At 47.8% G+C, this 20831-nt stretch overlaps 1 protein-coding gene across 1 annotated transcript in view; it reads left to right on the top strand.

The window, feature by feature from the left end:
- LOC135898146 (uncharacterized) overlaps nucleotides 1-20831 on the top strand; it is a 94907-nt gene that overhangs the window by 59162 nt on the left and 14914 nt on the right. The window contains exon 6 of the mRNA XM_065426920.2: nucleotides 8905-8924. Coding sequence (XP_065282992.2) covers nucleotides 8905-8924 — 20 coding nt within the window. The remainder of the gene's footprint in view (nucleotides 1-8904; nucleotides 8925-20831) is intronic.

The raw sequence follows: 20831 nt of genomic DNA, 5'->3' as shown, positions 1-20831 counted from the left end.
GCAATTGCATATATTTCGTGAACGTCAATGTCCGTCATCGATGTAGAGTGGAACAAAAGAAAACGTTTATTTGAATTGTTTTGTTTAGGTATTTTTTTCTATTGAGGGCAGAATACTTGCTGGTTATGTGATTTTCGGTTCTTTCCCTTTCTTGATTTCGAGTATTTTAGTGTGTATGCATGGTTTCTTGTGGCTGGAAGCAGCGATGGCTTCTGTGTATTGTTGCCCATTTCGGAGACAATGTAACAGGTTAAGAATTTACGCATCAGCAGAAAGCGAATGCGCTCTTGTGGTGCTGAATGATAATATCCTAACCTAATGATAATGAATACGGTAGCCAGTGCATGTAAATCGTCGGACGTCCGTCCTCAAGTAACAAGGCAGCAAACGCTGCAGTTGCTTTAAAGAGGCCGTACTTGCACGTACCTCACGCAAAAAAGTTTGGTGAGAATGAGTATTCAGCAGCAGAATTAATTGTTACATATGAAGACATCATTTTAGAATTCATCGATCGAGAGTAGGCGCTGCTTAAAAACGAAATATTTTGCTTTCAGTCGTACTCCTCACGTTTATACATATATAAGGAATACCAGCTAGACAATGTTGAGGCTGGCGAATGAGGAATTTGAAATGCAAATTCAGAGTGCCTCAAGGGAAAGAAAAATTCTGCACTTTTTTGGAGCAAGTGGGCCCCCATAACAATAGAAGATTGGGGATGCAGATCGATTATTGCATGGAGCGAGGGAGAGTGTGTATCATGCTGAGATCACCCTGTGTGGCGTAAAGACAGCTCGAATCCCAGCCAGGATGGCTGCATTTTGATGGAGGCGAGATGCGAAAACAACCATGTACTTTCGTTTAGGAGGAGATTAAGGAAAACTGGAGCAACTAAATTATTCTCGAGTTCCCTGGTACGGCATACCTGATAATCAGATCGTAGTTTTGGTACGTAAAACCCCACAATTTTGCTAAAGGCCGCTCTGCTGAAACGCGCAGACTTTGTGGGAAGTCTGCGTGACGCTGTACGTTTCAGGCGGTCGTTCATGGTCAATGCCGTTTCTTCAAGTAACGAACGACATTGACTAAATAGTAGTACGTGGCATGAGCACGATTCCATGTTCTGTTGCAGCGGTGGAATATGATAAGTTACCCTCATTGCCATAGCGTTAAAGTGAATAATTTTGTTCACACAACCTGTGATAGTAACTGGGGGCGAGGGTAATGCCATGGGGAGGAGCAGCGCCTGCTGTAGAGCAGAAGTTTGGACGGGGAGAAGCCACTCTTTTCGTGCCAGTACACGAAAGCTGTCTAACCTCGGTGCCGAACTCTCAGACGCATGCGCAGTCGTGTGAGAGCTTTGTTGTGACCTAAGTTTTAGATGCTCCAGGCGGTGATTGCGCCGTGTGCTACTTCCTCGTCGTCGAACCCACCGTGTCTGCACTGAAGGCTGCCGGACGCACTCGTCTCGCTGTCATTGTTCCATTGTGACTACGGCGTGTTGGCCATGTTGTCACAATTATTCTCAGGCCATCATCTCTCCTTCGAATATAGGAACTTTGTTGCAACGTCATGGTCGCGCCGTCCTCGAAACACTCTCGAGCCGACTACCAAAACATGTCGACCTGACCATAATCAGTGCCGCATCAACACCGTTTTCGAAGTAAGCACAGACATTAGAAGTATTACTGATGCGTGTATAAATTTCTTCGGTTAGCCGAAGCTATTCGCTTGCTTTCAGTCATTATTGGCGGTCTCTGCAAAGTATTTTCTTGAGCAGAGAACTCCTAAACCAGACTTTAGATACAAAGTAGTGAAGATTCAGCATACACAGTTAAACGGCATTTGGCGCATCGGAGAACACGTTTGACGATACATTCTGTATAGCAAAATAAAAGGGCAAAGCAGTGAGCCTTACAGAGAAGTCGTCTTCTTGGAGAAATATGTATGAGGAATTTTGCTTCATAACCAGGTTAAGGGTTTCTCACTGTTCAAATTCATAAGTTGTAATTGTCATGAATCGTGCACACAATCATGCCAAAAAAGTGCAGGTTCGTGCGGGCGCAGCGGGCGACCTTATTACAGAGCTTAACGTGAATTTAGGACTTTGCTGTCCTAAAAATCATACAAGTGTTCCTTCGGTGCCAGTATATGTGATACTTCCATATGCCGATGCGAAACCCTGTTCGTTGCGTAGGAGCGCAAGTATTTCTCCCCCAAATCTGTAGTGGGTCAAGTCGGAAGAAAAACGGCACACTCTAGCAGTGTGTGAGTACCACTAGGCTCCTCCCACTGGAAAACGATGCTCAAGAATGTTATCCGCTTGTTTAAGTGCCGCAAAGGAACTGCTATCAGCTTACGGCTCTCCAAGCAGAAAAACTAATCTACTAGATGCCTGTTCACGTTACGCTGAGAGGGCAGTTTTCTTGACAAATATGTGAATAGATATAACCCCTCAAGGAAATAACCCCTCAATAACCCCTCAAAGCGTAAGAAGAAATTATAGCAAGGCTACGTATGACTTTCGCCATCACTGCGATGTTACTAGTGCTATAATATCTCACCACGGCACGTGGCCCGTTTGCTATGGCGGCGAAGCAAAGCGTGCGAAGGTGAGACGAGAAGAATGGTAGCTTGACCACTGATCACGCAGAGGAAAGAAAATGTTACGAGGCAGCCTCAAGCGAACATACCCAACGCCCCCTCCAAGCTCTCCGGGCCTTGTGCGCGGTGCCTTTTGGGTAGGATTAGGTCCACATGGTTGCCGGACCATTCGAGATTGTTTGGTACGTGGTAAAGTGTAGTGGCGCCTGCCTTTACAGGCATGGAGGCACGTCGAAAGTGGTGATTTTAGGCTGCCGCGCACGTCGTTCTTGACTTCGAATGCGTTGTCTTGAAACGTATAGAAAGACTGAGGTGCCTCACCCATGACGACGGAATATTCAAAGCATCACTTGTGCTTTCCATGGCGGTTACTAGATTTAAAACCGGTGTCAGTGCAGGTGGCGTCGGAGTTGTCTGTGAAGAAAAAATTCCGTATATGTTTAGGTATATGTATATGCCGCGTCTCGCTAAATGACATCTGGTATATGTGGGTTATATTGCGACACCATTCCATAACTAAGGTTGTTCGTACCTTGTTTTACTTTTTCGGCAAAGTTATTCCACAAATTTTTCACATTGCCAGCCCAGAAAAAAAAAAACTCGCGAAATAAAACACCGACCACGCATTACTTTTGTGGTAAATATTCTCAGACCTGAATTTCAGAACAGCGAAACAATAACATTAAACCTGAAAATAATAGATTTTTTTGGAATGGCTGTGCACATCCTTCAGGATGGGCCCACACAAGAGGCGGCGTTTCTACGAGATTGGTCACCTTCGTGCGTAGCATTCGCCGCTAACGTTTCCCGGCAAACAATACGGTTACCTAAGCTGCAGCTGTCGAGAAGATTGAGAAGCAGTAAGGGATCTTTGAATGCTATCGCGTTAAACTCCTAAATGCGAAGCTTGAGCTTCCTGGACCCGCCATGGTTGCTCAGTGGCTATAGTGTTGTGCTGCTGAGCACGAGGTTGCGGGATCGAATCGGAGCCACGGCGGCCGCATTCCGATGGGGGTGAAATTCGAAAACACCGGTGTACTTAGATTCAGGTGCACGTTAAAGAACCCCAGGTGGTCGAACTTTCCTTTCATGCCTCATGATGAGAAAGTGGTTTTGGCACGTAAAACCCCGTAATATAATTTTAAGCTTCCTGCAATTTTTCTTTCTTTAAATTAGGTGTGCCCCTTCAACTGCGGTGCGTGTTTTCTTGCTCATTTTTGTCCCGCTCTCTTACACTTAGGAAGAGACGAGATGTTTCGCGGGATAACTTTTGCCACCTTTTCGCTCAGTAAATTGTCCTGCAGCGTGTATTTCGTTATGAAAGAAATAGGATTACTCTGCATTGCAAACACCGAATGCCTCGCCTTTCGACCAAATTTACGTGTACTATTTTCTAAGATTGTGTGGTGCGACGTTGTTAGGCTGTTGGAGACGCACCTGTTGAGTTTTTGCCGGCCTGCTGAGGGCCCGAAGCCTTTGAGCAGAATGACAGCGTCTACTGGAACCGGTGGCCTCAACAGTGGGCCCATGCAGCCTTAGACATGCTAGGCGTATCGGGCTCACCAGTCAAACCTTGGGCACAACTAAGGACAAATTTTTTCCCGAAGGCGAGTTTTTCCCCAATCACGGCGGATCATGGAAGCTCGCTTGATAACATGCGCATGTCTGTGAGGGCGAAAGGCGCCATTGTTTCCCGGTAGACGTGCAGAAACGGGTATGAATTGCTGTCGGATCGGTGACTTGGTTGTCGGCACACGTTGGCAAGGCGAATGGTTCCCTCATTTCCCTGAAGCCGCCCTGAAACGCAACCAGTCGTCCTTGAGGTGGTCCTCATATTGCCGGGCAAAATGGCTGTTGGCTGTTACTCTTGGCCTTCGTTTGCTATAGCCCTGGCGCCTGTCTGCTACTTCTGCTGAGATATGATCTTGTCTGTAAGAAACTGAAACTAACGGCCTGAGCCCTGTTCAATTTCGGCCTGGGGAGGGAGAATTTCCTCCTGGTGTCTGTGTAATGTGACATAATTTCATGATATGTGGTAACAGGATCATTGAAGGGACAGTCCTGTGGGAGAGCTGCACCATTAGCTCGGGCGCGGATCGTGAATTCACGCGCCATGCAGTTGGCCCGCTCGTTAGGCTTGCAACCCGCTTGGTTAGTTATATCGTTCACGAGGGGCGGGTTCATGAAGGGCGTGTTTAGAAAGTAGAGCAGACGAGAAAGCCCTGACCGCCTTGCGCGAGTCGGAGGTTGTCCCCTTAAGAAAATATGAGATGATCGAGTTTCACATGAAAGTCTCATGACTTTTGCCATCACAGCCCTTAGACTTCCTGATGAGGTTCTTCGGGATTTTCTGATGTATTCTTAACGCCATTCTAAAACATATTGACTGCCGTCTTTCTGTTGAATTCTTGAAGAGTGTTATTTTTTTGTGAGCATGAAATGTCTTCCTAATGTGCGCTCCCGAGCAGTTTTCTTGTGACTTTCTCATGTCTTCCCGATGAACCACTGATGAGCTTATACATTAGACTGCTGGTGCTCATAGCAGTCCTATAACAAAATTAGCCACCACGTGTGGTAACACTTTCTGATGTGTCCCAATGCCAGTCAGACCTTATTCAAAATACTACCTGGGCCCGACTGTCTTTGGTGCTTAATATACGCAGCATGTATGTATGTATGTATGTATGTATGTATGTATGTATGTATGTATGTATGTATGTATGTATGTATGTATGTATGTATGTATGTATGTATGTATGTATGTATGTATGTATGTATGTATGTATGTATGTATGTATGTATGTATGTATGTATGTATGTATGTATGTATGTATGTATGCATGCATGCATGCATGCATGCATGCATGCATGTATGTATGTATGTATGTATGTATGTATGTATGTATGTATGTATGTATGTATGTATGTATGTATGTATGTATGTATGTATGTATGTATGTATGTATGTATGTATGTATGTATGTATGTATGTATGTATGTATGTATGTATGTATGTATGTATGTATGTATGTATGTATGTATGTATGCATGTATGTATGTATGTATGTATGTATGTATGTCCAGTGAAGATGCAGCACCTTTTACAACATGCACGTGGGCCTGTACAAATGCTGCTTGTTAGACATTACTCAACGAAAGAAAGTTAACAAAACACTTCTTGGGCATATCAATGCTTCCTTGAATGCTGAAGGAGGTTCAATGAAGGGAAAGCATAGTATCCTTCTGGTTACGGATGCGATATTTTCCTTTCATTTAATCTCGCTACTTATCATTGAGGAGAGGCTGTTCTTGAGGGGGAGGGTCGTCATCTTGAAGTGAGTGCACGTGTACGCTGCATGGTAGAAATGACAGACAATTAACAAAACTTGGCAATCAACTACAGAAATACACGCTGTATCACTTGCTGCAGAGCGGTCTGGAGATGGTACAGCTGTTTCTGCAAAATATTTATGGCATGTCACTTCACACAAAGTTGTTGAGGAACCACTGTGTGTCCTTTGGGGGCTGCAGTAACCACAGTAAACAGAAATTGCTCTTGGCTGTACAAACGTGAAACGTCGATCATCTGTGGCGTTGTACATATTGGGAACTAGTTCGGCTGTATCGGTTTCCACTCGACAAAGGACAGCAGTGTCTATGGATTGCTAGCGTGAATTTCATTATCTTCTCACTATCTGATTACTTGGCATACAAGTGAGCATAGCAGTGCTCGTGTACAGGCAACCCAATGCATCCCCGAGACCTCCAAGTGCCAGTCGCCATGAATATTTGCATCAGCTACCGGCATAGTTCTCGTAAATTTCAAGCCTACTTTGTCATGTCTGTGTTGGCCTCTGGTATGATGGTATATATCCCAATTCACAAACACACACAATATGTCTGGTGTTTTTTATGGTTTAGACACGAGTGCTTCTTTCAGACGGAAAGCACAAGTTTAAAAACAAATGTGTAGAAGTATGATAAACAGACTTGCATAAAAATTGAATAAATAAGCATCGAGATTCCTGTTCCATGTCATTAGCGAGTGTTTCTCTTTGTAATGCAATGATAATGAGCGTTGACTGACACACTTCCCATTTTTGGATGTGGTATTCCTGACTGATTTTGTTGCATCAATTGGTTGCCATTGGTGAGCAAAACAGATGAACAATGTAAATCTGGTGCACAGCTCGAGGTTTAATTTATAAAAAGCTGTGGAACATTTTTGCAGCATCATTGGTAATCATAAAAAAAATTGGCTGCCGCTTAGCTGAGTTAACCCTGGATATGCAAAGAGAAACCTTGGACACCAAAGAACTCAAAAATTATAGACCGATCATCTTACTGTCCGTTGCCTACAAAGTATATACTAAGGTAATCGTAAATAGAATCAGGAAAACCTTAGACTTCTGTCAATCAAAGGACCAGGCAGGATTCCGTAAAGGCTTCTCAACAATGGACCATATTCACACTATCAATCAGGTGATAGAGAAATGTGTGGGATATAACCAACCCTTATATATAGATTTCATTGATTACGAGAAAGCATTTGATTCTGTCGAAACCTCAGCAGTCATGGAGGCATTACGGAATGAGGGTCTAGATGAGCCGTATGTAAATATACTGAAAGATATCTATAGCGTCTCCACAGCCACTGTAGTCCTCCATAAACAAAGCAAGAAAATCCCAATAAAGAAAGGCGTCAGGCAGGGATATACGATCTCTCCAATGCTATTAATATTCACAGCGTGTTTACAGGAGGTATCCAGAGACCTGGATTGGGAAGCATTGGGGATAAAAATTAATGGAAAATACCTTAGTAACTTGCGATTCGCTGATGACATTGCCTTGCTTAGTAACTCAGGGGACCAAATGCAATGCATGCTCACTCTCCTGGACAGGCAAAGCAGGAGAGTGGGTCTAAAATTAATCAACAGAAAACTAAAGTAATGTTTAACAGTCTCGGAAGAGAACAGCAATTTACAATAGGTAGCGAGGCACTACCTATTGTATATAGGTAGTGCCTCGCTCGTAGTGACGGTGGATCCGGATTATGAGACGGAAATATTCAGAATAATAAGAATGGGCTGGAGTGCGCTTGGAAGGCATTCTGAGATTATGAACAGCAGGTTGCCATTATCCCTCAAGAGAAAAGTATATAATAGCTGTGTCTTACCAGTACTCACTTACGGGGCACAAACCTGGAGGCTTACGAAAAGGGTTCTACTTAAATTGAGGACGACGCAACGAGATATGAAAAGAAGAATGATGGGTGTATCGTTAAGGGATAAGAAAAGAGCAAATTGGGTGAGGGAAACAAACGCGAGTTAATGACATCTTAGTTGAAATCAAGAAAAAGAAATGGGCATGGGCAGGGCATGTAATGAGGAGGGAAGATAACCGATGGTCATTAAGGGTTACGGAGTGGATTCCAAGGGAAGGGAAGCGCAGCAGGGGGCGGCAGAAAGTTAGGTGGGCGGCTGAGATTAAGAAGTTTGCAGGGATGACATGGCCACAATTAGTACATGACCGGGATTGGTGGAGAAGTATGGGAGAGGCGTTTGCCCTGCAGTGGGCGTAACCAGGCTGATGATGATGATGATAATGATGAAGTCCTGGCTTTTTTTGTTAAGCTTTGATTTAGCTGTAATTATATTTATAATAATTACAGTTATAATTATTATATTACATAATTATATGTATAATTAATTATAATTATAGGCAAAACTCGGTTTGACGCGTTTAGTAAAGCTTTCGCAAAGCTATGTTGGTTAGTTTGGCGTGGAATGAGCCACTAGACGTGCAATAACTGTGGGCCCACAAATCCTCAAGCATCTGCCGCAGATGTAATATTGCGGTTTCCTCTCTGCGAAAAACTTTTGATCATGCTGGTTTAGTAACGCGAGAAAAAAGCGAGGAGGTATCCACCCCAATTTATCTCATAATTCAACTTCACATACGGTTTTCTTCGAGAGTACATTTTTCGTATCGGGTAATACGGTTCCCGAATTACACGTCTTTTTCTTGTGACTCCCTAAACAATGCATCAGCAAGAGTCTGCTGTGTACTGATTTTTCACTTACATTTAACTACGTGCTTTACTTGCTTGAAAGTACTAGCATGTACTTTCTTGAATTTATCCGTCATTCGTATTGGTTCAAAATATGTGTGCTTTGCCTGTGATTTTACAACTATTTCCGACTAAAACATAAGTACACTGTGTTTGCTGCCCCCCTCAAGTAACATTCTTGTAAAGGGCATCCAGGGGTAAAAAAACTACTATGTACGTTTTTCTTGTTTCAGTTCACAGAGTGGAAGAACAAGTGAGTGTACCAAAACTATCTGTTATTTGTGAATTATTTACTACTGAAAGCGTAATAATTAATTGCTTTAATTGCATCCTGAGTCACTGCTGTCAACTACTTAAGACGACGTCTTTTACAGGTAAACTTTTTTTACTGCCAAAAAGCGTTTGCATTGAAAGTATTCAACTTATGACGCCTTTACGACAGGGGGTTCGTGAATCCCGAATTGCCCATTCAGGAACATGTTACTTCGCAACGCACACAACTGTTCTATTTAAGACACTCACACTTAAAAACAGAGTCAGAGGTGTTATGGCAGATCGACAAGAACGATTCCCTACGCAGTGTAACAATCCAAAACGTTGTCCGCTATTCCATAAGCCATTAGCTACTGAATATGTGCAAAGAAAACATTTGTAAAATCTACTTCTGCCGTGGAAATGGCTTTCTCGACTGATCAATGCACCAGGCGACAATCACGGTGGAAATATGATTATGAAACTGTGCTTCATGCACTTCGACTCCATGCCTTATAGATAGCATGTAATTCACACGTGGTAACACAATTCACATGTTGCGCCCTCTTGTGGCAGTCAAAACTGGGGTAACCTTTCTCCCTTGCTTGCGCATCTTGCGTTGCCGCATCCGCTGACCCGAACATCGGCTGCAATAACTTCTTTTCGACGGAAACTAATGCTAAGTAGCATAACCTGAGGTCTAAACCTTTCATGACAAGCGAACATCAGTGTCAAAGCTCTAGCACGAACGGGAGCTGCGATACGAGACTAGTTAAACTCAAGGCAGCGTCCAGCTGCTGACGCACAGGGAGACAAGCCCACACTCAGGCATCTCAGCCTAGACAGCGCAGATATCAGCCAGTCTTTCTCGTTTGGATGCGTGAAACCAGTATGAAGAGACGGTTAAGCTATCTCAAATGTATGCATTTGTGGCCGTTTTGAAGCGCTACAGCGACGGCTTTGAAGCGAAAGCTAAATACGGTTGCTGGCGCTGTAGGCGTGTAGCCGGCAGGTGTGAGGGCATCACCGCCGGAGGCGACGCCGTCAGATGCACAGCGAGAACACAAATCCTGCCGCTACGGAGAGGAGGTGCTCGAGCGCACCACGTAAGCAGATATACAGCTGTATATCCAGTGTCACTCGAGTGTCAGGTCGTCTGCGTCTGCGCCTACCAGCAGCGGCTTCTCCGTGATGCATCGTGTAGTGCGCACGACACTGTGGAGGCAGGAAGCACCGGCCAACAATAGATATGTTTTCTACAAGGCGGGGCAGAAGCAAATGTACAAACAAAATGCATCCGGAAAATAAATTCGAAGGAAGCTTCTACGAATTGCTGACTTCTGCGTTGCAGTTTTGCACATACGGCTGCCGGCGTCTGTGAAGGAAAGGAGGCACTCTCGAAGAAAGTGTGCACTGGTACATATGGACGCAATAGTTTCCGGTCAAATACAGAACCTCATCGCAAGTCTTGTCTCGGTAAAGCACCCATCCTCGGTGCGCCGGACGTTACTGGCGCTGCAGGGCGTGCCGGACGTGCAGAAGACATCACGGACCACTGGCGTTGAAAATAGGAGAGGAAACCCCGTGTCAGCGACAAAAGATGACAAGTGATTGTATAATGCCCTTGGTCTGACTTTTGAACTAGCGTGATGTTGTGAGCAAACAATTGTAAGAGCTCGGAAGCAATACTTTTTGTAATTTGTTTGTGAAGTAACTAGCGTATGCAGTGCGGCCTTGAGTGGTTGCCCTGATGTTCTCGTTTTATTCTCGCAACTTGCCTGGATGTTCTCGTTTGAGTGCCCGAATAACGGCTCTGGTTGTTGGGTCATGGTCACTTGAAGGTCGCCACCAACGGAAGCGAAAAGCATTTGTTGCTTAATGCATATACGGCATCCCACAAAGCGATCATACAGTATGCAAATGAAACATCGCATACACATTCAATTTTTGCCACATTCGTTAGATAAATATAGTTCCATACAACAGAAGTAATCTGTAAGAGCATCTTTGACTGGTCGCCTCAAACCGCCGAAACAGGCTCGCGCCGATCCGGCGTGGCACGAACTCGGAGGTAGAAGACAGGCGGACAAGCCGAGCGCGTGTCTCTCTCTTGGAGGAGGGAATCGCATATGCATAACAACGGGACTATTGCCAACGCCCGATGTTTCGCCTATCCGAGGCTCTCGACGCTGTCAGTTAGGCGGACGCGCCGGTGGGACAGGGGTTCGTCGAGACGCCAGCATGCAGTGAGTGGCCTGGGTTGCCTAGGTTACCGTGGATCGTTGCCAGCAGTGGCGCTGCTGTGCTATGATGAGGTTACGGTAAACGCTTGAATGTCGATTGCTGCTCCGACGACAGGGCCCGGAGCACCCCAGACCTCTCGAAGATAGAGGTGAACAATCGAAAAGAATGGTCTGAACGCAAGGCACGCACGCTCTGTCGACCAGTCGAAGGCAACGCCGCTCGCGAGAGCTATCTAGAGAGCATCGAAACGGCCAGCCGAAGACGCCATCAGCTCCAGTGGACAAAACAAGAATACAAGAGAATAACGCAATTGAAATTCCTAAACTTTTTAGTCATTCTTGTTATGAGGCCGAACTTTCAGTAGGATGCATTACCGATGCTTGAAACATGTTCTTCGAGAGTCAGCCGGGAGTGAACCGATATTCTCAATTCACGTGTACAACTCGTTCTGTTGAAATGAGTGTTATCAAGTATTCGGCAATCAAACTGTACATTTACCGATTGAAGAACAACCCAAGTGTCTCAGTTGGATTATTACGCAAAAAATATGGAATCACAGCATTCCTCAACAGCATTCACATCTTCGTTTAATAATACATAATCCTGCTCTTATTCTATTTTAAGGTACAGTTTAATATCGTCTGCGTATAAAGGGAGAGGCAAATAACGCAAACATTCTTTGAGCTTATGGTCAATGATGTTGAAAAGTAATGGACCGCGATAGACCCTTTCAAACACTGGAAGTTGATTCATAAGCCAAAGAGCACTTAGCACCAGGGCAAACATAATTTAACAGTGTTGACAGGTAGTTTTAATCCGCGTGTAGAGGCTAGTATTAATGCCGTAACTCAAGAGTTCATGAATAACAACATCTAGAGAATCAACATCAAATGCTTTTGTCAAGTCAAAGTATACGATGTTTGTATTCGGTTAGCAATAGCCGATCCTGCAGAATTAAGAAAACAAGCAAGAGGCGCTCTAACGTAAAATAATTCGAAACTTTTCTATTCCAACTCGGCAATCAGCCCTCCGCGATTGGTAAAAAACTTTTTTTAGACCACCCCCACTTCACCTGTCTATCACGCGACGTCATGAAAACTGATATGCCGTATACACACTGATTACACATGATTTAGGCAAACAACAGAAAAAATAGTTATATCTGATTCGATGCCGTTTCGCCATTGGCCCTCGGCTATTGGTCAAAAGTTTCCGGGCCGCAGCCATTTCAGCTGCCTTTCACGCGACGTCACAAAACCGCGAAAACTCGGTGCGTCAAAATGACGTGCGTAAGTTAAAGATCCATTAATATGCCGAACAAAACTGAATTTTCTTCTCCATAGCCGCCGGCTGCCTCATGTCGAAAGAAATAAACGATGGCTTCCGCCAATCGCTCAGGCAGTGGCTACTCGCACCTGCCGGAGAGCGTGGGTTTATTTGCACAAAATAAAACTTTTTGCGTGGCCGTGTAATGTTTCCGAGCACTTTAAGCACGTTTACGACTTCATTTTGCGAATTCTTCTTGGCGGAGGATCTGGTTTAGCGTCATTCAGAAGATTCCTTTGTATGCCGCCGCAATTTTCGACGAGCCACCGCAAGCTAAGTAAGGGAAAGCGGACCAATCTAATACACCGACACCACCCTCTTCTTTCGGTTATCGATTTTCAGTGCAGTGGCTCGGCCCCATGGAATCCCTCTTCCCTTGAGCGTGCTCCTCGCCTCATGTTAGCCAATTAGATAAGAGAAGCCAATCAGTGCAAGCAATGTTATTTGTTTTTCAAGCAAAGTTATATCCTGTGAACGAGGAGAGGGTTTGATTGGTGTGCGCGGACATTTCTGCGGGTGACCGCCCCATACTTGCGTCGGTGGTTACGCAAAATTGAGTCAAGAGATTGGAATTAAAATATTGCTACAGTGAAGAAAAGGAAGAAGTTGAATTAGACAAGAGGAAGACGAAGTCTGGCAGTAGCTTGACCGCCATATACCTCAGTTGTAAATATACTTTATTTTACAGTCGTGGGCCTGCTTTCTTCCTGCGACATTTTGGTGGAGGTGCTGGGCACAATCACGGAACTTCGCAGCGGACGCCATCTACCTGCCGCCACAATGGCAAATCAACCGACACAAGCGACAACACCTCAGCAGCCCGTGCCGACGGTCATCCTCATTTATCTGCGGGACCCAGGGACATCTTGTGGCACGGACAACGCCGACGTCGAGGTACGATGTACGAGCGAGTGTGCGACAACAACAGGTGGAATCCAACAATGATGCTAGCAAACGGGATATTTTATCCAAGAGGTACACGAAGCCGACCTAACGAGCTGGGATGTCTGCGAAGAAAAAATGCGAGACCTGTTTGGCAGACTTGTCGGTCGCCAGCTGGCAGCGAAAAAAAAAAACAACTTGCGTGCCGCGCCCAAACGTCCGCAGAATCCTATGTCATGTACATACAGGATGTGCTGGCCCTTTGTCACAAGGCAGATAACAACATGACCGAGGCAGACAAGATTGGTCACATACTGAAAGGTATTGCAGACGATGCCTTCAATCTACTGATGTGTAATGATTGTGCCACTGTGGATGCAATTATAAAGAAGTGCCAGCGCTTCGAACAAGCGAAGGGCCGCCGCGTCGCTCAAGCTTTCGACCGATTGCCCAATACCGCCGCGATATCTTCTTGCGAAGAGCCACCGCAGTTCGTTCAGCCCACAGGCCCCGAAGATATCACGCGCATCGTTCGCCGTGAGCTTGAGGCCATGGCTCCTGCTTCAGTTCCTTCCGACTGTCGGGAAAGCGTGCCCGCTATCTCCCTTATACAAGCGGTCATTCGGGAGGAAATAGCAAGTTTGGGCATTCAGTCTCTCTGCTCGGTCCGCCATACAAAACCTACCAGATTTCTCCGGCCGCTCGCTCCCAGACGCAAAGCTTTCCGTCACGTCGTCGCAACCCAGCTGACTGGCGCACAGCGGATGATAAATCCATCTTTTTTAAATGCTCCGGTATTGGACACATCGCCCGTCATTTCCGCAACCACTGGTCGTCGCCTCCTCGGTGGTCGTCTCCGAATCACTACCGCCAAGTACCAGACAATCGTACTTTCTTGCCCTACATCAAAATCAACGCCGACAGTGCTCCACCAAGATGCAGCCGCTCCCCGTCTCCGCGAGGTCGTAGGTCCCGTTCGCCACTCGTTCACCGCTCTTCGTCCCCTTCTGCAACCGGTTGCTTCGCTTCGGGAAACTAGGCGGTGCAGCTCCCGGAGGTGAAGCTGCAACTTCGACCCGGCCCACAAATTCTCCGTTGACACTGCCTACATGTGGAAACCTACTGGGCATTGAAGTTGATGGCGTTCCTCTTAGATCTTTCGTTGATACAGGAGCGCAGCTTTCGGTTATGAGCGCTGCTCCCCGCCGAAGGCTCAATAAGGTTCTGACACCCGCCGTACCGGGCACTGTGCGAGTCGCTGATGGGAGTGCTTCACCTGTCCTTGGAATTTGCACAGCACGTTGACTATTGGGGGCCATTATATCGTTGTTCTCTTTATCGTCCTTGAATACTGTCCGCACGACCTAATTCTCGGCCTCGACTTCCTTTCGAAACACTCTGCCCAAATTGACTGCTCCGCAGGTGTTGTACAGTTGGATCTGCCGCTTCCTGCCGACGCAACAACTTGTGCTTCACACCGCTTATGTTCTGCTGAGTTTGCACGGCTGTCTCCACAAGCGGCTACAAATGTCCTCCTGACGCCCTGTCTTCCCATACCTGATGGCGAGTACGTCGCGTCGCAGCTTACTGACCTTATTTTGTCACGCAATATTAGCCTGCCGAGCACCTTAATCCGGGTCCGCGAAAACTGCACTAGTGTGCCCATCCTCAATTTTGGATTTTCATCGCATGTGCTGCCATACGGTATCGCCATAGCGCGTATCACTCCTATGGAAAAATTTAAGATTTCTTCTTTGACCTATAAATCCTTCCTCAGTACCAACTGACCTTTGTCACCCACTCCTCCGTACTCGACGCCTGCGGACAATGTTTCTAAGATGATCGCCATTGACCTTCCTTCTGAGCAAACAGCAGCTCTTCGTCACCTCCTGTCATCTTATCGGGACATCTTCAATTTGGACGACCGTCCACTTGACTAGACATCTGTTGTCACGCATCGCATCAACACCTGAGACGCCAGCCCCATTCATAGGCGGCCATATCGTGTCTCTCCAACAGAAAGGGCCATCATACAGAAAGAGGTAGACAGGATGACGGACAAGGACATCATTGAACCTTCCAGTAGCCCGTGGGCATCACTGGTTGTCTTAGTAAAGAAAAAAATTACCGGCGATTACGTTACTTCCTAATGCGAAATTTGAGCGCAGCAAATAAGCTGTTTCGCCTTTTCGATAGATTGAGGCAAAGAAATCGAGCAACACATGTATGCGCTATCACAGAATTTTTTTTTGATTTTTCACACGTATTCCTTTAACAAAGACTCCACTAACAGTTCTTGACAGTCATGAAGGAAGCTTTGTGGTCGGAGAAATAGACTGATATATGTTCGACTTGGTACACCAATGCTTGATTCTCAAAGACGAGATCTATACAAGTGCCGTAGGCTTACCCAGTTGGCGGATCATGGCAAAGAGGTCTTTCTTGCGCCTGGCCCAGTACTGCACGGTATTGGGTATGCCATGCATAAAAGCCATGTCATGTTCTACCGCTTCCTGAACGAAGTCCTTGTCGAGTAGCTGTTGTTTCGTTAGGGTTTCCACCGCTCTGACGTTGCGGAAGGCCACAGACATGTCGCTGGCTACTCGGTGCCTAAACGCTTTCATGGCCATGTACAGTACGTGTTGTGGGGTGGCACCTCGACGATCAGACCTGCGGATCTCGCTCATGGCGTGCGTGAAGACGGTTGGTTTGGCACTGGCGTCCACTCGGCGTGGTTCACCGAGGTAAATCTGTGGGAATGAGAGCTCCTCCGCATGTTCGTCGTAAAGAATGCTCAGGGGCTTCTTTCCCCCACCGGGAGCAATGACAAGAAACTTGTCTTCATCCCATATCAAGGTGTGCTGAGCCAACGTCATGGCTGTGGCCGCCTGGATGGGATCGTTGAGGTCCGCGCATTCCGGGAGCGACTCAATTTTGTCCTGCTTGTCCACTTCAGTGATATCACCCAAACGGGCAAAGTCGCACTTGATGTTGTAGTGCTTGTATAGTGTGCTATCGCAAAGCACCTTGAGCCACGGCAGCGCGAACGGCAGGGTCTTCTCGGCGGCCGCGCTTAGCCTCTGCTTCGGCGACGCGTACTCCTGGATCATCTCGACGGCGGCGACGGTAAGCTTCTGCTTCGGCGGCACGCACCTCTGGATTCTGACGGCGACGGTGCTGGGCCTCTGCTCTGGCAGCTCGTTTAGCAGCAGCAGAAGCAGCAGCAGACGGAGGACTTCCATCGGTCGTCTCGCTCATGGCTCAGAAAGAACTGGAAGATAATTTCGCAGTGGCGAACGGCAGCGGCAATTTCGGCTCGGGCGGTGCACATATACAGATCCGCCGCCACCGATCTGGCTCTCTGATTGCCACCGCACAGGGGTTGCATTGGAGGAGGAGCGAAGAAAGGAATTAAGTTCGAGCCGGCGCTTTGACAACCGGAGACTCGCAGGAAGAGGGGGGAGGGGGGCGGCGTGTACACCCAGCGGCAAACGATGGGGGCAGAAGCGCGCGCAGCAAGCGGACAACACGATAAAGGGAGGAGGGAAGAGATAGCAGCGACTGACTGATGCCGCTGACGCCGATAGTGAGTCAACCCCAGCTGCGGAGTTGGTTTCAGGGACAACGCCGCCGATGCCGACACAAACAATATGATACCCTCGCTTCCGCAGCGCTAAGAACCAGGTCTAGCCGTGGGAAGGTGGTCACGTATTCGTCGACGTGCCGGGGCCTACGTGAAATAACCGGCGCGTCGGCAACTGAAGAGCACCCTATCCGCCACACAAGAACAGGGGGGGGGGGACCCTTTCCTCCTCTTTCTGCATGGCGGCGACGGTGTTCTATGCAGTCACGTTATCTTGACTCTCTAGCGGCGTCAGCGGCATCCAGCGGTATCAGTCGGTCGCTGCTAGCGCTGGGGGGATGAAAGGGGGGCGGAACTGGTTACGAGGCCGACGACAACGCCGACGACGACGCGAAACCCAGGAACGGACGCCAAAGAGCTGCGCTCTAAAAAGACAGCCCATGGCACTTCTGCGTTGACTACCGTCACCTCAACAGGATAACAAAGAAGGCTGTTTATCCCCTGACTCGAATTGATGACGTTCTTCACTGCCTTCATGGATCCCCATACTTTTCATCAATTGACCTCCGCTCCGGCTATTGGCAGCTTAGCGTCGATGAGATGGTCCGCGAGAAAACCGCCTTCGTCACACCGGACGATCTGTACCAATTTAAAGTCATGCCCTTTGGATTATGCAATGCGCCAGCTACATTCGTGCGCATGATTGACTCTCTCTTGCGCGGCTTGAAGTAGTCTACATGCCTCTGTCACCTCGACGATGTGATTGTGTGTTCGCCGAACTTTGAGAGCCACCTGCAGCGCCTCACAACCATACTCTCCGTGTTTCGAAGGGCTGGCCTTCAGCTAAACTCCTCCAAGTGCCATTTAAGTTAAGCTGCTCGGCCATCTCGTAAACGCCGCCGAAATCCAACCTGATCCACAGAAAGTTTACGCCGTCCGAAATTTTTCTGTACCTTGTTCAACAAACGATGTCCGTAGTTTTCTGGACTTATGCTCTTATTTCTTGCGATTTGTGAAAAATTTGGCCGACATCGCTCACCCTCTCGCTGACCTTAAGAAAGATGTCTCTTTCTTTTGGGGACCACTGCAGGAGAAAGCTTTCTGTACCTTGGTTCAGTGGCTTACAACTTCCCCAATTCGGTCACACTTTGACCCTCCTGCACCCATTGAAGTACGAACTGTAGCGAGTGGTCATGGCATCAGCGCTGTCCTCGTTTAGCTTCAACAGGGCCAAGAGCGTGTCATCGCTTACGCTAGCCGCCTTCTTTCCACGCCCGAGCAAAATTATTCTATTACTGAGAGAGAATGTCTCGCGCTCGTATGGGTGGTCGCGAAATTTCGGCCGTACCTTTTCGGTCGGAGCTTCTGCTTCGTAACCGATCATCACATGCTCTGCTGGCTCTCCTCTTTGAAGGACCTAACTGGACGGCTTGCACGTTGGGCATTGCGTCTACAAGAATATACATTTTCTATTATGTATAAGTCAGGGCGCCTGAATAAAGACGCTGCCTGCCTGTCCCGCAATCCCGTAGATCAACCGGATGATACCGATGCAGACTCGGACATCAGTGTTCTATTCCTCTCCGGCTCCATATTGGCGACAAGCAGCGCAAAGATCCTGTTCTTCGAACACTTATGGAACGCCTAAGCTCCTCGCCCATTGACCCGTCCTTCCCTATGTTCTCCTTGCGCGATGGAACTGTATACCCTCGTAGCGTTCGTCCTGACGGCCTCGAGCTCCTCGTAGTCGTTCCTAAGCACCTTCGACTCACCCTGCTCCATCAACTTCATGACCCTCCTACTGCCGGCCATCTGGATATCACTCGTACATACGACCGCCTGCGGCGCCGCTTCTTCTGGCCCGGTATTTATCGCTTTGTGCGCCGTTATGTCGCTTCTTGTGACCAGTGTCAGCGCCGGAAGACGCCTGCTATGCCTTGCGCAGGTTTGCTGCAACCAGTTGACATCCCTACAGAGCCCTTCTTCTTTGTGGACCTAGACCTCCTTGACCCCTTTGCAATTTCCATCAAAGGAAACAAATGGATTGCTGTAGCAACCGATTACACCAGGAGATTAGCCATCGCACGAGCGCTACCAAGCAGCTGCGCTACAGATGTCGCCGACTTCTTACTACACGACGTCATCCTGCACCACGGCGCCCCTCGCCAGTTGCTGACGGATCGTGGCCGCTACTTTCTATCAAAGGTCATCGATGACCTGCTCTGCTCCTGTTCTACTGAACACCTGATTGCTACCGCGTACCACCCTCAAAGGAACGGCCTCACCGAGCGACTCAACCGCACGCTAACTGAAATGCTGGCCATGTACGTTTCCGACGACCACCGCGACTGGGACGTCGCTTTACCATATATCACTTTCGCATACAACTTGTCCCGTCACGACACTGCGGGATTTTCACAATTTTACCTGTTGTATGGCCGTGACCCCACCTTGCCCTTTGACAAGTTGCTACCTTCCGCAGTACAATCAGCCAGCACTGGTTACGCTCGTGATGCTATTGATTTAGCCGCCAAGACCCGAGAAGTCGCCCGTCATCAGCTCGCAGTCTCGCAAGGTTCCCAAAAGCGACGCTATGACCTTCGGCACCGAGACTCCCATTTTTCACCTGGTTCCCTTGTACTTCTCTGGACGCCTTCACGTCGCGTCGGCTTGTCGGAAAAACTACTTTCCCGTTATTCTGGTCCATACCAGATCTTACGCCAACTGTCCGACGCGGCATACGAGATCGTCCCAGTCGGTTAGCCTTCAGTGCCTCCCAACGTCACCAGCGATGTTGTTCACGTCGTCAAGCCGGCGAAGGGTAACCGCCCGCGCCCTGCATAAGGCGGGGTGCGGGAGGGGGAATACCCGTCTTGACAGATAGTAGTGTGTGGTGATTTCATTAAACGTAAGCAAGGGTTCCCCGCGGGGCTGGGGTCAACTAGAACCGTGGACGCGCCGTGGCGTCGGGGAAGCATGCTCGCTTGGCACGCCAGTGGCCCGGTTTCCATTCCTACTGAGGCCGCATTTTACAAAATTTGCTTTTCAAAGGCATTGATGTGTTTGCAGGTACCTCCCTGAAAAATGTGACATCAGTCCGAGCAATTTCTGACGTGTATTTCACTTATTGCGCCGTCAGCCACTTTTGGTACCTTGATTCTGTCACGTTGCCGACTTCGACGGATTTTTTTTTTGTAATGGGGCAATGAATGTTTTGTACTAATAAACGCAATGCTGTTTAGTACAGCTTATTTATTGCGATAACAAATATATATGGACACTCCAGATGCATTTCTGTGGTCGGCCTTACCGTGAGGTTCTGTATGAAGTCCAAGCGCAATAAAAGCGTCGCCACGCACGGTATGCTGTATGTCCAAGTGAAAGCGTGTGAGGGTGAGCCGGCGAACGCGGCACAATCCCGTGTGCGCGAGTGAGGAATGCGGGCAGGAAGCGTGGCCTCTCCTGTCCCGTGCAAGGTACGGGTGTCAGCCGAGGGAAGGGGGGGGGGGGGTTGACGTTGTTCTCTGGTGGCTGCTACGGTGCCTCGATGTCCTCCTCGCCCGCCATTGAGAGTGGATACATCTGCGGTGTTTACTAAGACGTTGAGCAAGCGAAAGGCGGTCACCGTAGTAGACGCCTCTGGCGGACGCGGTAATAATGCGTTTCCGGCGCTGCTTTGTTTTAACCAAGGAGGATACATAAAAATTTTTTTATGTATCCTCCTTGGTTTTAACGCGATAGCGTTAAGGAGCTCGTGTCGCAGAAAAGCCGGTGTCGTCGGCGTCGGTGTCGGCGTTTGCGGCGTTGACCATGAGCGATAAATCACGGCAGGCGCTCCATAAATAAAAAGCAACTTCCAAGATGGGCTGGGTG

The sequence above is a fragment of the Dermacentor albipictus genome, chromosome 10, assembly GCF_038994185.2.
Source record: "Dermacentor albipictus isolate Rhodes 1998 colony chromosome 10, USDA_Dalb.pri_finalv2, whole genome shotgun sequence".
Classification (NCBI taxonomy): domain Eukaryota; kingdom Metazoa; phylum Arthropoda; class Arachnida; order Ixodida; family Ixodidae; genus Dermacentor; species Dermacentor albipictus.
The sequence above is the reverse complement of the archived record's forward strand: the minus strand, read 5'-3'. Positions and strand labels throughout refer to the sequence as shown.